The sequence below is a fragment of the Oryctolagus cuniculus genome, chromosome 12 (assembly GCF_964237555.1).
Source record: "Oryctolagus cuniculus chromosome 12, mOryCun1.1, whole genome shotgun sequence".
In the NCBI taxonomy this organism is placed as follows: Eukaryota; Metazoa; Chordata; class Mammalia; order Lagomorpha; family Leporidae; genus Oryctolagus; species Oryctolagus cuniculus.
Window position 1 is genome coordinate 40,751,002 of NC_091443.1, and position 17,608 is coordinate 40,768,609.

The 17,608-nt window shown below is 42.1% G+C and overlaps 1 protein-coding gene across 7 annotated transcripts in view; it reads left to right on the forward strand.

Moving 5' to 3' along the window:
- The window catches only part of BAZ1A (bromodomain adjacent to zinc finger domain 1A), a 101,998-nt gene extending 92,873 nt beyond the window's left edge, over positions 1 to 9,125 (forward strand). For 5 of the 7 annotated variants that reach the window (XM_051822160.2, XM_051822162.2, XM_017348259.3 and 2 more), the window contains 6 exons: positions 661 to 908; positions 1,006 to 1,232; positions 2,984 to 3,453; positions 5,079 to 5,221; positions 7,650 to 7,737; positions 8,150 to 9,125. In XM_051822160.2, the coding sequence (XP_051678120.2) occupies positions 661 to 908; positions 1,006 to 1,232; positions 2,984 to 3,453; positions 5,079 to 5,221; positions 7,650 to 7,737; positions 8,150 to 8,346 (1,373 nt within the window). In that variant the 3' untranslated portion in view covers positions 8,347 to 9,125. The remainder of the gene's footprint in view (positions 1 to 660; positions 909 to 1,005; positions 1,233 to 2,983; positions 3,454 to 5,078; positions 5,222 to 7,649; positions 7,738 to 8,149) is intronic. The other 2 variants (XR_011380761.1, XR_011380762.1) reach the window with 1 other exon arrangement.
- Positions 9,126 to 17,608: the final 8,483 nt, after the last annotated feature.

Genomic DNA, 17,608 nt, shown 5'->3' on the forward strand with positions numbered 1-17,608 from the left:
AATGGCAAGGGAAGACCTTTCTCTCTGTCTCTCTCTCTCACTGTCCACTCTGCCTGTCAAAAAATTTAAAAAAATATATTAGTGGTAAAAGTTACTTTTGGGAAATATTAACAATGTTTTATTTACCTCAATTTGAAAATAATTCCTAAAATATACAATATAGTGGTTCTTAGTATTGTATACTATTGTACATCACCACTATCTAATTTCAGAATATTATCAACAACCCTAAAACTCACACATGTTTGATATTTAAATGAAGGGACAATCATATCTTCAGTCTGAAAATGAGTAAGTGACATACTTGACTCAAATGAATCGTAACTTACTTGTAATCACTTTTAGCCAGTTTTCTAAAGTGGATCAAGACTTGATAGAAAAACTGGATTGAGAACACATTGCTTAAGTTATTTTTCCCTTTTTATTATAGAAATCCCCAAGGTTTGATTTATGGGTTTAAATAATTCCTTATGTCATAAACAAAATGGAGCTCAGCAAATATTTTCTTGAACATGGATTTTTTTTTAATCAGCATGGTCTTTTTGTTAACTATTGGGAAAAGAAATTCAAAATCTTATCTATTTAACCTTCCAAGAAAATAGTTCAAGGAGATATCTAAGTTTGCCTTGCAACTTTAATCATTTTCCTTTTTCATTTAAGATGCCAGTGACAGTGGACGTTCTTATAAAACCGTCCTGGACCGCTGGAGAGAGTCTCTCCTTTCCTCTGCTAGCCTGTCCCAAATCTTTCTGCACTTGTCCACCTTGGATCGTAGTGTGATATGGTCTAAGTCTATACTGAATGCTCGTTGCAAGATATGCCGAAAGAAAGGTGATGCTGAGAACATGGTACTTTGTGATGGCTGTGATCGGGGTCATCACACCTACTGTGTTCGACCAAAGCTCAAGGTATTTTTTTCTTCTTCTCAGAGTAAAATGGAGACATTGAGATTTTGAGTAGTAAATGATTAATGATTAATGACCATTTACCTGATTTGTTTTTCAGACTGTGCCTGAAGGAGATTGGTTTTGTCCAGAATGTCGACCAAAGCAGCGTTCTAGAAGGCTCTCCTCTAGACAGAGACCATCCTTGGAAAGTGATGAAGAAGTGGAAGACAGTATGGAAGGTGAGGATGATGAAGTTGATGATGATGATGAAGAGGGTCAAAGTGAGGAGGAAGAGTATGAGGTAGAACAAGATGAAGATGACTCTCAAGAAGAGGAAGAAGTCAGGTGAGTCCTAACATGCAGTAAAGTGAGAGTCCATAGCCTTAATTAGTCAGTCTGTTGGCTATTCAAATGCAAGTGGAACAGGGAGGGTCCATAATTTCTTTAAACTGATGTGTAATAAAGCAACCTGAAGTTACACTTGGCTTTTTCAAAAATATTCTGATGGGATTATAGGTGATCTTGGCCGTCTACAGAGGCAGAGTTATACGAGCCAGGAAGTACACTGTGTTTTGATCCTGTACTCCTACCATGTCAGCCCCAGAAACAACCTCTGTAACACCATACAGTCAAGCGCTCTGCTGCATAGCACACTGTGTTACCCAGACCTGATGAGTCCTAGTGTTTCTGTTGGGGCAGCACTGGGGCAGTCTTCCCTTCTTTGACCCTTTGTTCAGTGATAGAATGAAGGGATATCTACTAGGCACATGTAAATTAAACATTTATATCCACTTGGGATTTCCTGTCACAGGTGTGGCCACAGCAAGGGTAGTTATTGTTCTTATTCCAGCTGCCCCCCCAACCTTGCCTTTTAAACATCTGAACCTCCTTTTCTTGGGATCAGGAAAGTGAATGTGAACCAAGGGCAACCTAGAACCACCAAAGTACAGAGGGCCAAAGGGGATAAGTAAAGACAGAGCTGCCCACTCTGTTTTAAACAAGGTGTTTTAAGTACCAGCGAACTGGACGGAGCATCTTCCCTGCAGCTTGCACAGGCTGTCCTGTGTTAAATACAAAGATAATAAAGAAGTTGGAGAATTCTTGCTAATATTCTAGGCAAACCAGAAGTTCTGGGGAGACATGTAAAATATTAATGGGATCGTTTTGTCCCTTTAATTAAAGACAAATTAAAAATTAAATCTAGTTTTGTAATTTATAGTCACAGTCAGAAGATAGCAAAGAGATTCTTGGCTTGGTGTTCAGGAGTCACAGGTTAAAACACTTTTTTTTTTTTTTTTTTTTTTGACAGGCAGAGTGGACAGTGAGAGAGAGAGACAGAGAGAAAGGTCTTCCTTTGCCGTTGGTTCACCCTCCAATGGCCGCCGTGGCCAGCGCGCTGCGGCAGGCGCACCGCGATGATCCGATGGCAGGAGCCAGGAGCCAGGTGCTTTTCCTGGTCTCCCATGGGGTGCAGGGCCCAAGCACCTGGGCCATCCTCCACTGTACTCCCTGGCCACAGCAGAGGGCTGGCCTGGAAGAGGGGCAACCAGGACAGAATCCGGCGCCCCGACCGGTACTAGAACCCGGTGTGCCGGCGCCGCTAGGCAGAGGATTAGCCTAGTGAGCCGTGGCACCGGCCAGGTTAAAACACATTTAAGAGACAGCCATGGACTGAGACTGTAGATTAGGGTACCTCAGTGCCCGTGTTAATGAAAAGTGATTGTCTCCTGTAGCAAAAAGGAGACACAAAAACTGCATTGTAAGATTACTTTATTACTCTTAAGTTTTTCAGGATGATTGACTATATCTATTTATTGGTTCTATTTATTATAAATAAGTTACCATAATAGAATCTAATTTTCATGGTAATGTCCTGGGATCTCTAAGAAAACATTAAATACTCTGTATTTCACAGAAACACAGGAAAGAACACTTTAGATTTCTTTGAAAAGTTGTTGTCCCCAAGCTTAAAGAAATAAGTATAAGAAAAATAATTTATGTAAAATGTGTTGGCTGAATAAAACACGGAGAATAGAAGTAGTCATATTTGTATCTTTATTCTATACAATAATTGTGCTTTCAAATGATATTTATAGCCCACCGAAACGAGGACGACCACAAGTTAGATTGCCAATTAAAACAAGAGCGAGACTTAACTCTTCTTTCTCAAGTCGTGGCCAACGACAAGATCCTGGAAGATACCCTTCAAGGAGTCAACAAAGCACACCCAAAGCAACTCTTTATTCTAAAACTACCGGTAGAAACCTAAGGAAGGTAAAATCTGCTCCACCTACAGAGACTAAATCTTTAAGAATCGCCAGTCGTTCTACTCGCAACAGCCATGGCCCACTGCAGGCAGATGTGTTTGTGGAACTGCTGAGTCCTCGTAGAAGACGGGGAGACAGGAAAAGTGCTAATAACAGACCAGAAAACAGTCCCAGCATCCCTAACTTAAGAGTCATTGCCTCAAAGACAAGTGAACAGTCGAGTTCTTTCAATGTTGCTTCAAAACTTTGTCTCCAAGATAGTGAATCCAAGAGACGGGGCAGGAAAAGACAATCTGCAGGTACGAAGAATTCTAAGTTGAACTCTTGCTTACCTAAGAAAATTGAATAGCTTGGAGATACTGCATAATGAGGTACTTTGAATCGTTTTTAAAGGCATTCACCAAGATCCGAGCAGTCTGACCTGAAGCATAATATTCATTAAAGGAACTGCTGTTGGGAGAATTACAGAACTATATTACTAGTCTTTCCACTGCTGTGACAGAGTAATGGAGTAAATTTGCCAAACAGCCTTCTGGTTTTTAGTTTAGTTTATTATTTATTTTTATCTATTTATTTGAAAGGCATAGCAGTCGAGAGAGAAATAGCCCATCTGCTGGTTCCCTGAATGTCTTCAGTAGCCAGGGCTGTGCCAGGCCAAAGCCAGGAGCCGGGAACTCCACCTGGGTCTCCCATGGGGGCGGCAGGGAGTCAAGTGTTTGAGCCATCATCTGCCGTCTCCTGGAGTGCACGTTAGCAGGAAGCTGGATTGGAAGTGGAGGCAAGACTCCATCCCTTTCACTCCAGTATGGGAAGCGGGCATCCCAAGTGACAGCCTAACCTACTATGCCACAATGCCTGCCTCTAGTATTCTGTTTTTAATGGAGGTGTTTGGTCATAAAACACTTTCACTTTCTTCCATTCTTTCCTTCCTCAAAACATATATATTCATCATCATCTAGACAAGCTACATGGAGTTATCTGATAAGGTTCCCATCTAAAATACTAGTTTTGAGGGAGGGGTCACTAGTATTTTTAGGAAGTGATCATGGGCCTGTGCTGTGGTGTAGTAGGCTAAGCTTCTGCTTGCAGCGCCTGGATCCCATATGAGCACCGGGTCATATCCCGGCTGCTCCACTCTGATCCAGCTCTCTGCTGATGGCCTAGAAAAACAGTGGAAGGTGGCCCAAGTGCTTGGGACCCTAAACCTGTGTGGGAGTCCTGGAAGAAGCTTCTGGCTCCTGACTTCAGACCTACCCAGCTCTGGCCATTGCAGCCATTTGAGGAGTGAACCAGTGGATGGAAGACCTTTCTCTCTGTAACTCTTTCTCAAATAGATAAATAAAAATGTTTTTTTAAAAACCTTAATATTAGATTTTTATTTTGTATTAGCTCTTTATATAAACTGTTTCCAATGAATGTGTAATTCAGTTGGAATATGTTAAGATTTTAAAAAAGTTCGGGCCGGCGCCATGGCTCACTAGGCTAATCCTTCGCCTGCAGCGCCGGCACACCAGGTTCTAGTCCCGGTTGGGGCGCCGGATTCTGTCCCGGTTGCCCCTCTTCCAGGCCAGCTCTCTGCTGTGGCCCGGGAGTGCAGTGGAGAATGGCCCAAGTGCTTGGGCCCTGCACCCCATGGGAGACCAGAAGCACCTGGCTCCTGGCTTCAGATCAGCGCAGTGCGCCGGCCGCAGCGGCCACTTAGTAGGAGGTGAACCAACAGAAAAGGAAGACCTTTCTCTCTGTCTCTCTCTCTCACTGTCCACCCTGCCTGTAAAAAAAAAAAAAAAAAAAAAAAAAAAAAAAAAATCTTAGTGTCTAGAGTCCCTAAATTTCTTTGAATTTTGTTTGTGTTTTATGTCCAGTTTAGCTTCTGGTGATCCAATATTGCTTTGTTATTAAAAAAGTGTTTTAACTATTTACTCAGAGTCCTCTCCTGTGACACTGAATCGAAGGAGTTCTGGCAGACACGGAGGAGTTCATGAATTGTCTGCTTTTGAACAACTTGTTGTGGAACTGGTACGGCATGATGACAGTTGGCCTTTTCTGAAACTTGTTTCTAAAATCCAGGTAATAACATTACTATGTCTTATAAAATATGCTCGTGTGTGTAATCTGCTTTGGTCTGCAGGGCAACTTGGAAGTACTCAAAACACTGGGTACTGACTGCTTTCCTTTAAGAAACCACTTGGAAGTGTGGTTCCTGTATTGAAGGGAGAAAAATAAGAGTCAGAAAGCAGTCTCTTCAGTTCCCTCTAATTCTGTGGCTGATTGTCTACAAATGATGGCAGTGTGCTAAAATAACCTCAGTGTGTTTTATGCAGTGACTGAATGGAATTACTTGAACTAAGTACCATTAATTTACATAAAACAGTAATAAATACATAAAACATTAATTCTAATATAAAACATTCTCAAATGTCTCTTTCATCAGAATTGTTTGGAGGGCTTGTTAAAAGACAGATTTCTGGGGCAGGTGTTTGGCCTACTGTGCTGGGTAGGACACTGGCTAAGATGCCCATGTCCCATATTAGAGGGCCTTGGTTTAATACCTGGCTTGGACTGCTGATTCTAGTTTCCTGCTAATGTACATCCTGGGAGGCAATTGTGATGGCTCAGGTAACTGAGTCCCTGGCTCTGGGCTTTGGCCCTGGCCCAGCACCAAGCATTTAGGGAATGAACTAGTGGATGGGAGCAGGCTCTGTCTCATTCTCTTTCAAATTAATTAGTTAATTTTTTTTTTTTTTTTTTGACAGGCAGAGTAGACAGAGAGAGAGAAAGGTCTTCCTTTACCATTGGTTCACCCTCCATTGGCTGCTACGGCTGGCGCACCGCGCTGATCCAAAGCCAGGAGCCAGGTGCTTATCCTGGTCTCCCATGGGGTGCAGGGCCCAAGGACTTGGGCCATCCTCCACTGCCTTCCTGGGCCACAGCAGAGAGCTGGCCTGGAAGATGGGCAACCGGGACAGAATCTGGCACCCCGACCAGGACTAGAACCCGGTGTGCCAGCGCCATAGGCGAAGGATTAGCCTAGTGAGCCACGGCGCCGGCCTAGTTAGTTAATTTTTAAGAGCATAGTTTCCTGAGCCCCACCCCAAAGATTTTGATTCACTAGGTCTGGGATGCTTGGCATTTCCAACAAGATGATGCTGATGGCCCTGGTCCAGAGATCACACTTAATAAAGACATTGATATAAAAGATCAACCTCTCAGGTACCAACAGTGACCTAACATAACTAAGGGTGAGGAAGTAGTGATTATTGGTATTTGTATGGCAGAATGTCATGTGCTGGGAAGTGGAGACAGAACAATTCAACACCCACCAGTGAGAAACAAGGGAATGGCAGGTAGTATGAATGGAGCAGAGGTTGTGTTAGAGAGGCTCAGACAAGTCTGTTTTATAGAGGCTCTTATTTTTCAGCATGTAATTGAAGGTTTCTCAGTGAAAAAGTGACATCATCAGAATTCTGCTTTGAGATTTCTAGAGCAGGACTGTCAATGATTAATTAATACTAAATAGCAAATTATATATGTAATACTCATTAAAGAAAACTTTATTTATGTGTCTGTCTATAGCAAATAAGAGAACCAGGAGTGAAACCATGTTTTTTTTTTCCTTTAAGATTTATTTTATTTGAAAGGCAGAGTTACAGAGAGGCAGAGAGAGAGAGAGAGAGGTCTTCCATCTGCTGGTTTACTCCCCAGTTGGCTGCAATGGCCAGAGCTGCGCCGATCCTAATCCACAAGTCGGGAGCTTCCTCCAGGTCTCCTACACAGGTGCAGGGGCCCAAGGACTTGAGCCATCTTCCATTGCTTTCCCAGGCCACAGCAGAGAGCTGGATCAGAAGTGGAACAGCCGGGACTTGAACCGGTGCCTATATGGGATGCCGGCCCTATAGGCAGCAGCCTCACCCGCTATGCCACAGCACCCTACAGTAAATTTTTAATGGTATCAAATAGACTACTGGGCCGGCACCGTGGCTCACTAGGCTAATCCTCTGCCTGCGGCGCCAGCACCCCGGATTCTAGTCCAGGTCGAGGCGCCGGATTCTGTCCTGGTTGCTCCTCTTCCAGTCCAGCTCTCTGCTGTGGCCCAGGAGGGCAGTGGAGGATGGCCCAAGTCCTTGGGCCCCGTACCCACATGGGAGACCAGGAGGAAGCACCTGGCTCCTGGCTTCGGATCAGTGCAGCACGCCAGCCGTAGCGGCCACTTGGGGGATAAACCAACGGAAAAAAGGAATACCTTTGTTTCTGTCTCTCTCTCTCTCTCTCTCTTACTCTGCCTGTCAAAAAAAAAAAAAAAAAAAAAAGTGTATCAGGATGGCTGAGTGGTCTAAGGTGCCAGACTCAAATAGACTACTACAACATCATTGAAAAAAATTACATGATGTTAATAGAATAACAGTATTCAGAAGTGAATGTTAGGTTGTTTTTTATATTATTTGACTACTAATTTCTAATAAATTTTTATATGGAGAGATATTGAATTATTTTACAGGTACCAGATTACTATGACATCATTAAAAAGCCCATTGCCTTAAACATAATACGTGAAAAAGTGAATAAATGTGAATATAAGTTAGCATGTAAGTAATACATATTTTCCTTATTTTTGTTTAAAGAGATAGAGGCTATTTTTTTGTTGTTTTTAAGTGATGTGTGTTAATGTAGCTCTATGACAACATTCCAGGAGATTCCCTTTTTAAAATGCTTGTCAGTGTATATGAAGGTGAAAGATGGATTGAAATTGGATGAGTTAAAGATATTTTATAGAATCTGATCTTAAAATTGCATTGGGTAGTGTCAATAAAATAGCTTTAAAGTGTTTATACTCAACACTTTTAGGCCTCAGTTCTGCTACCTTGTTTCAGAGTATTCTCTTTCTAAAGAAAAAAGGGGCTTCTTTTCTTAGTGAGCTTTCAAGAAATGATACAAACAAAAGTTATATTTGTGATTCATGTGCTTTTATTCTAATCTGGTTTGTTTTTTTCTCTCTAGCTGAGTTTATTGATGATATTGAGTTAATGTTTTCAAACTGCTTTGAGTACAACCCTCGTAACACGAGTGAAGCAAAAGCTGGAACTAGGCTTCAAGCATTTTTTCACATTCAGGCTCAAAAGCTTGGACTCCATGTCACACCCAATAATGTGGACCAAGTTAGCACACCACCGGCTGCAAAAAAGTCGCGAATCTAATTTTATCCTTCTAAAGGATGTATTTGAGGAAAAACAAATCGTTCACGAAAATGGAACATTAAATCATGCTCTAAAGCAGACGTGTATAAAGCAATAACAACTGACCACGTTCACGTGTGGCCTGCACTATTTTCTCAATGTCAATGTTAAGCACTCAGGAGAATGTAGGAAAGATTTCCTTTGCTACAGTTTTGTTCAGTATCTAATAAGTTTGGTAGCTGTACTGGATTCAGTACTGGTTTACAGAGGTCTTTGTACATTTTGAGATCATTCATGTGTCCAGATATCTTGGAAAATATTTTTTCACCTATGATTTATCTTGTCATTGAGGATTTTTTAGAATTTGTGGTATTAAAAGAGATTTACCTATACAGATAAGTCTTCTGTCGCACAATACGGAAAAATGGGTTTATGTCTTAAGAATTGTTTAATGAGCGCATTCTCTCAACACTACACATGAATGGATCCAATTTTATATCTTTGAAGTGCTGTACCAGTACTGGCTGGAGGTATTAAGTCTGAGTTTATTAACTAGATATTTATTTAGCATTCAAGATAATTTGTGAATTTTTTTTGTATTTATAAAATTTATACCTGGAAAATGTTCTTTAATTTTTTTAAACATTTTACTGTGTTTTTGTTTTATTTCTCTAACTTCCTTAATGATCAATCAAAAAAGATAATACCCTCCCTTTTCCCTTTTCAGTTTTACAGAGCTGTTAAAAGTTTCTATGTACAACTTTTTAAGTGTACAAATAAAATGATACTTTTTTCAATTATTCTTTGTTTCTGGAGTTTTTACAAATCAAAATTGGACTTTGTTTATTTTGTGTTTAGATAGCTATTTCTTAGGTGTGAAAAACATACAGTTTGGCAGCAATAGCTTTCCTTTTTTTTTTTTTAAGATTTATTAAATTATTTGAAAGTCAGAGTTACAGAGAGAAAGAGAGGCAGAGAGAGGTCTTCTATCTCGGTTCGCTCCCCAATTGGCTGCAACGGCCAGAGCTGCGCCGATCCAAAGCCAGGAGCCGGGAGCTTCTTCTGGGTCTCTCAGGCCAGTGTGGGGGCCCAAAGACTTGGGTCATCTTCTACTGCTTTCCCAGGCCACAGCAGAGAACTGGATCAGAACAGGAGCAGCCAGGACTTGAACCGCCACCCATATGGGATGCTGGCACTGCAGGCGGTGGCTTACTCGCTGTGCCACAGCACCAGCCCCAAGCTTTTCCTTTTAAGGATGCAAAAGGAAACCTTCTAGGACTTTTAGCAGGCAGGAGAGAGAACCTTCACCCTAAGTTCTAAAATCATCAGGATACGACATTTGATTCAGTTAGGTCAGTTCTGGGTGGGCATTTAGCAGCAGTGAAGGTGTCACCTGGCACACCTGCACCTGTATTGGAGTATCTGGTTCAAGTCCCAGCTCTTCTGTTTCTGATCCGGCTTCCTGCTTATGCACCCTGGGGAGGCAGCAGTTGATGGCTTAAGTATTGGTTGGGTCCCTGCCAACCCACATGGGAGACCTAGATTGGATTCCAGGCTCCTGGCTTTGGCCTGTCACAGCCCCAGCTGTATTGGGCATATGGAGTGTGAGCCAGCAAGTGTGTGTGTGTGTGTGTGTGTGTGTGTGTGTGTGTGTATTTCCCTCTCTGCCTTCAAATAAAGTGAAAATAAATAAAACTTTTAGGTTAATTTATTTGGGACATTGCCCTACTTAGTTTCATTTCTTTCTCATGTAGTTTGAGATTATTGATTTTCTGGAGTCTTTACATGAAGATGTTCCTATCTTTAATTTCTGGTGAATTTATAATCATTTCATATGCCAGTAAACAAATTCTTAAAAAAATTTACATAGTGGGGCCAGCACTGAGGTGTAGTGAGTAAAGCTGCCGCCTGCAGCGCCAACATCCCATATGGGCACCAGTTCGAGTCCCAGCTGCTCCACTTGCCATCCAACTCCCTGCTGATGTGCCTGGGAAAGCAGCAGAAAATGACCCAAGTGCTTGGGTCCCTGCACCCTTGTGGGAGACCCGGAAGAAGCTCCTGGCTTTGGATCAGTGCAGCTCCGGCCATTGTCGCCATCTGGGGAGTGAACAAGCGGATGGAAGATTTCTGTCTCTGTCTCTACCTCTTTCTTTAACTCTATCTTTCAAATAAATAAAATAAATCTTTTTAAAAAAAAAAACAAGTATGAGCTTATAAGAAACTTTTGGAAATAGACTGGACATATTTGTAAAAAAAAGTATATATTATATAATATTTATATATTTATAATGTTATATAATATTTATTAATAATAAATATTAATTAAATAAAATAATTAAATAAAATTAAATAAAAATAATAAATATAAATGAATATAATATATAATCTTCACTTTCTCATGTTAATTTGAAAACAAGTCATAAAACATGCCATTTATCTTACACATTTCCTTTCATAGACTCAATTAAAATAAGCCTTTTAATCTGTTCAAATATTTTTTTTATGTACAAGAACTCATTCCCATACATATCCACAGTAATGATGAAATTATATCAAACAATGTTAATAGACAAGGAGTAGATGGTAGTGGCTGAGAATGTAACATTAACATGGCCAAGAAAACAGCCAGCATTATTTAACTCCTACTTTGCCTTCATGCTTTTGCTCGAGGAGAAATGGAATAAGTAGAACAAAAATGCGATTGAGAAAACAAGCCCAGGATGTTGACAGACATGCGAGTCATCTGGGTACCTCTTACTGAGTTTAGTCTTTAAGCCCAGATAAATTATATTCCTAAACCATTTGACTTGTAATTGCAAAAGAAAGTGGCAGAAAGGCGAGAAATTAATACATCCTCTTAGGTGCCAAGCCTTTAATACGAAAGTTTATAGTATTTGTACCTATAATGTGAAATGCTCTTTGTATTAAATTATTAAAATTTGTGTAATGTTACCGGCACCGTGGCTCACTAGGCTAATCCTCTGTCTGCAGCACCGGCACCCCAGGTTCTGTCCCAGTTGCCCCTCTTCCAGTCCAGCTCTCTGCTGTGGCCTGGGAATGCAGTGGAGGATGGCCCAAGTGCTTGGGCCCTGCACCTGCATGGGAGACCAGGATTAGCACCTGGCTCCTGGCTTCGGATCAGCGCGCTGCGGCCATTGGGGGGTGAACCAATGGCAAAGGAAGACCTTTCTGTCTCTCTCACTGTCCACTCTGCCTGTCAAAAAAAAATTATGTAATATTTTTGGTATTTTCTCCATTTTTCAGGTAATTCAGAATAACTGACATGGATTTTTTAAATACTTATCCAAGATCACAGAGTAAATGACAGTTCTGTCAACATTCCATCTTTCATTATACTAGAGTACCTCCATGGAGATGGGAAACAGGCAGGTTTATCTTTGTGAATAGTCTATAAAGGGTGAGCCCAGGGGAAAATAGAGAATCTATATGTTCAGGTCCATGAGCTTAACCCTTTTTGGAGAGACACTTGTTATAAATGAACAGTTGTTATATTCTTCTACTATTTTCCTTTTTTATTGATAGTTTCTGAGGGCCCAGATCTGTGATATTTTTACCAATAAGCTCAGATTATATACAGGTACTAGAAGAGTGGTGTCTTTCAAGCTTTTGATTTCCACATGTATCTGGCTACAGGACCCTTATAAATATTTAAGCAAGTCCAGAAACATGAGAAATTAATATATGTGCCAAGCTTTGAAAGTAGCATTTGTCTATTGTCAGTGTGTTAGTGTTTTTTGACTTTTTCTAGAGAAGGAAATAGGGCAAGTAGCACACACGTGAGTTTGCTGACTTCACAACTTTGACGGAATGCTTAGGTTGATTTCACTAACACATGAAGACTGTGCTTAAGCTATATTCCACATTTGCCCCTTACACTCACCGTTCATGAGAGCTTGTGGTGACAAGTAAAAACATGAAAGCAAATCTCTTAGGGAAAAAAAAATCAGTATACAAGTAATTTACTGGTCTGTAAATGAGCAACAACTTTATCCTTTCACTCTTCTTACTAAAAGTTTTGTCTTGAGAGCCAGCAACCCTTTCTATCAGAAAATTTTTGAGAATATATTCAGAGCATGGATGAACAAATCCCTCTAAGATTGTGATTTCGGCCTTTGATCTGGCCATTATTTGGGGTGTATTACTGTTTTCACCAGTAAGATGGAAATTTTACTTCTAGTTATAAAATGAATAGATGGCACTTGTCAGGACAGGTTGTGGCATACTGGTTATGACCCCACTTGGGATGCCCACATCCCACATTGGAGTGCCAAGGTTCAGGTGCCAGCTCTGCTTACAATTTCTGCTTCCCACTAATGAGCACCCTGGGAAGCAGCAGGTGATGCTCAAGTAGTTAAGGCCTTGCCATCACATGGGAGATCTGAATTGAGTTCTGGGCCCAGCAAAAATCAAAGATAACGGGCTGGCACTGTAGTGCAGTAGGTTAATCCTCTGCCTGCAGTGCCAGCATCCCATAAGGGCACTGGTTCGAGTCCCAGCTGCTGCACTTCCAATCCAGCGCTCTGCTATGGCCTGAGAAAACAGTACAAGATGGCCCAAGTCCTTGGGCCCCTGCACCTGCATGAGAAGCTCTTGGCTGCCAACTTTGGATTGGCGCAGTTCCAGCCACTGTGGCCAACTGGGGAGTGAACCAGCAGATGGAAGACCTCTCTCTCTGCCTCTCCTTCTCTCTCTGTGTAATTCTGACTTTCAAATAAATAAATCTTTAAAAAAAATTATAAAGCAACAGTTATCAAGACAATCTAGTGGGTAAGAAGGCTGGTAGCCTGGAAGTCAAGATGGCCACACCCCACAGCTCTGGCTCCTGACTCTGGCTTCCTGCTGATGCAGAATCTGAGAGGCATTAGTTATACCAAGTAGTTGGATCCCTGCCGTCCACATTGGAGGCCAGGAGGGAGGCTGGGATTGAGTACAGCTCCTGCTATTGTGCGCATTGAGGAGTTGACCAGTGGATAGAAGAGCTTTGTCTCTCTGCCTCTCAAATTTTAAGGTTTGTGGGAAATGGAATTAAAAGATGTGTATTTTGTTGCCGAAAGTTTTTAAATCCATGCATAATTTTTCCATAATATATACTTCCCATGAATTTTTTAAAGATCCCACTCACATATGTAGGTATAGATAGGGGGGAAACACTTTTTTTTGTTTGAGATTTATTCATTTGAAAAGCTGAGTGACAGAAATGGGAAAAGACAGAGAGTTCACTCCTCAAACGGCCACAACGGCCAGAGCTGGGCCAGACAGAAGCCAGGGGCCTGGAAGGCCCAAGTACTCGGGCCATTTTTTGCTGCCTTCCCGGGGGCATTAGCAGGGAGCAGAATCAGGAAGCAGAGCCGCTGGGACTCGAGCTGACGCTCTGATACGGAATGCCAGCGCTGCAAGTAGAGGCTTAACCTGCTGTTCTACCAGTGCTAGCCCAAAGCTGACGAAATAGTGACAAAGAAGGGTGCTGGCTAAACATGGTAAGAATGAATTTGGGGCTGAAACATGCCCACAGAAAAAAGTATCCTTCAACAATGAAACCACTTGTTTAAATCAGTTTCTACCCTGAACAAAAGGACTCAATGGCTGGGCCATTATTTCAGGTCATCAGAGACCCTATTAGCACAAATATAGTTGCATAAAACAAACAAACTAAAAAAGAGGGGCTGGTGTTGTGGCACAGTGGATCAAGCTGCTGTCTGTGACAACAGCATCCTGTGTGAGCACCAGTTCAAGTTCCAGCTGCTCCATTTCTGATCCAGCTCTCTGCTAATGGCCTGGGAAAGCAGAAGAGGATGCCTGAGTGCTTGGGCTCCTGCCACCTATGTGGTGTTAGAGTTAAAAAGAAAAAAAAAATCCGCCACCCCCAAGAACAACTCCAAGAGACTCTCTCATGCAATCAGCAAAGGGTTAAGGGTTTATTGATCCAGCATGCTGGGGCTCTCTGAACATGCAAGAACAGAGGAGCCCCGAGGAACTAAAGTATAGGGTTTATAAAGGCAAAAACCGCAAAACTGGGAGGGGGATACACGGTTGCTAAAATCAAAAGAGAGTACATAGTTACTGGGGTCAACGTAACCCAAGTCCTAAGTGAAATTAATATCCATTATAATCTTGACAATACCAGTTACAATCTTACAATTATCAATTATGATCTTGACATTAATCCAAATTATAGGTAAGACATAGACAAATCACATCTTTATCATTAACCCAGGTGCAACCTTTCTACTTTCAAGCTTGAGCAATCATGCTAGGGGGTTTCTGTGCTCTGACAAGGGTGATGTAGTGTACTGCTATTGTCCGACTATTTGAGATCATAGTTTCAGACCAGAGTCTCACGGTGGGGGGTGCTTTCCCAGAATGGAGTCTCAAGTGCTCCAAAATGGAGTCCCTACTGTCTTGGTGCCACTTCAGTGGGAGACCTAGATGGGGTTCTAGGTTCCTGGCTTCAGCCTTGCCCAGTTCTTGCCACCGTGGCTATTTGGGAAGCAAACCTGTGGATGGAAGATTACCTCCCTCCCTCTTTCCCTCCCTCCTTCCCTTCCTCTCTCCCTCTCTCCCTCCCTTCCTCTCTAACTCTACCTTTCAAATAAGTAAGTCAAAAAAAAAAAAAAAAAAGAGTCAAAGCCTAGTAACAGTGGCTTGAATAAGACAGACATTTCCTTGTCACAACGAAGTCCGTGGGCTGGCCATCCAGGTCAGTCACCAGATTCAAGCTCTTCCTGTCTTTCTGCTGCACCCTCCCAGTCTCTGCCTTTCATTCTCAAGGTCACTCCACAGCCCAAGAAGGCTGGTGGCACTGAAAAGCCGCAGAACACACCTGCTAGTGGTGCCCCTCCTGTAAAGCAGCCCTCCGCCTAAAATAAGTAAAATCTCTACTTAGAACTGGTGGCGTTAGTCACGTGGCCACATCGCTTGTCGGAGAGGCTGGAAAAGTCGGTTGTTTAGATGGAGACGTAATCTCTGGACGAACTAGAGACTGACTTCCTACTGCATTCGGGAGGGAGCTTGAACAGTGGTGGCACCAGCGAGCTCTGCCAGAAGGGCCAAGCCTGTTGCGAGGAGAGAAATTTGGACTTGAAAAGGAGTCAGCTTTGGGGACCTCGTCCACCTAGGAATCCTGATCTATTCTTCCCAAACATAAGCGAGCCCAGAGCCATCAGAGAAGTAATGGGCCCTCAATCCTTTTGCAGGCAGAGTTTGCAGAAGGAAGAACAATTTGAAAGCCGCTTAAGCACTTAAGCCAGCATCTACTTTGGTTTTTGATGGGTCTCTAATTGACCTTGGGGCATAATTATGTTAGGAAGGGAAACATCAGAGCTCTTAATTAGAGTTTTGAAATTCAAATCCAATACATTGGAATAATTGAACAAGTAAGTGAAAGTAGAAATCGCTTCAGGTAAATTGTGTAGATTTTTTAATACAATTTTACTGGAAAATATTAAAGCTTTCATGCTACTCTCCCTATTTAAAGCTTTTTCAATGCTTTCTGTAACAATTGAAACAAAACAAAACCTCAGAATCCTTAACAGTGCAGGCTCTCAAATGTTCTCAGTTTTAGGTGTCCTTCGTGTCGAAGGCCAAAAGAAATGCCTAACAGTTCTGTAGAGTAGGTAGTTACAGCCAAGCAACACCATAACTGTTCTTGTCCTGACAACTTCGCGCCTCTGAGCACTGCGTAACTTCTCAGGAACTGTAACTAGACTGGACAGGCCCTTCCTCATTCCCTGCGCCACACCGACCTTCCCTTGGGACTTGGTTTTATCACAGCTTGAGCTGAGAAAGCCCTGGAAAAGAACGCAGTGGAATCCTAAATTTAAAGTGAAAAGCGGCTCGAGATCTGGTTCCCCAAATAGCCAACAGATGGCGCTGTGCTTCGCTTAAATTTAGGAATATCCGAGGCGCTGGGCGAATTTGCTGGGGCCAAAGCAGAGATTGAGATAAGGCTTCTAAGGCTTTGCATTTACTTTCCCGTCGTCACTTCTTCAGGCTAATTTTGTCCTGCTCTCCTTCTTGTCCGCTGGCCTTTTCATCTTCCCCAAAGAACCTAGTTTCTCCCCAGTTCAGACTTTTTTCCATGCTGTCGCCTTTGGGGGACCCTGGAGTCTGTATCAGGCACCCATTGTTCTTCTCCTGCAAGACTTCAAGCTCCATGAAGGCACAGATCACATGAATATTGTTCACCATCTTACACTCAGTGTCTGGCACAATTCCTGACACATAGTCAGAGCTCGATACATTTTTTAAAAAATTTTTAAGGGCTAGAAGTTGTGTTATAGCATTAAGGCATCATTTGCAATGCCAGCATTCCATATCAGTGCCAGTTCAAGTCCCAGCTGCTCCACTTCCAATCCAGGTCTGTGCTAATGCACCTGGGAAGGCAGCAGATGGCCCAAGTACGCAGGTCCTTGCTACCCTTGTGGGAAACAGATGGGTTCCTGGCTCTTCAGGGTGAACCAGCAGATGGAAGCTCTCTCATCTTCTCTCTCTCACTTTGCCTTTAAAATAATAATGAATTCATTTTAAAAGGTCTCTATTGACACGTTTATTAAGAAATTAATCTTCAGGGGCCAGTGTTATGGTACAGCAGGTTAAGCTGCTGCCTGTATCCCAAAACAGCACTTGTTCAAGTCCTTCCTGCTCCTCTTCCAATCCAGCTCCCTGCTAATGTGCCTGGGAAAGTAGCAGAAGATGGATCAAGTGCTTGGGCCCTTGCACCCATGTGGGAGACCTGGATGAAGTTCCTGGCTGCTGGCTTCAGCCTGGCCCAGTCCCGACTGTTGCAGCCAGTGGGTAGGAGGTTCTCTCTCTCCCTCTGTACCTCTGCCTTTCAAAAAATAAATACAACTTTTTTTAAAAAAGAGGAATTACTCTTCAGATTCACAGAAAGGCAGTGTGAAATTCCTTGGTAGCAGTTTATCAGTAAACAGTACTTTATCAGTAAGCAATTATAAATCTGAAAATTGAAAGCATTTGAGAATGTGATTGCTAGCATACTTATAATGGCATTTTGAAAATAAGTTTGAAGGAAAGAATAGTCTTTTAAACAAATAGTGCTGGGACAACGGGATGTCCACATATAAAGGAACAAAGTTAGACCCCTCCACACACACGCATCTCACTATATTAAAAATTAGCCACAAACCTAAATGTAAGGACTAAAATTACAAAACTGTTAGAAAAGAAGCACAGCAGTAAATTTTTTTTAAAGATTTACGTATTTATTTGAAAGGCAGAGTTATAGAGAGGGAGAGACAGAGAG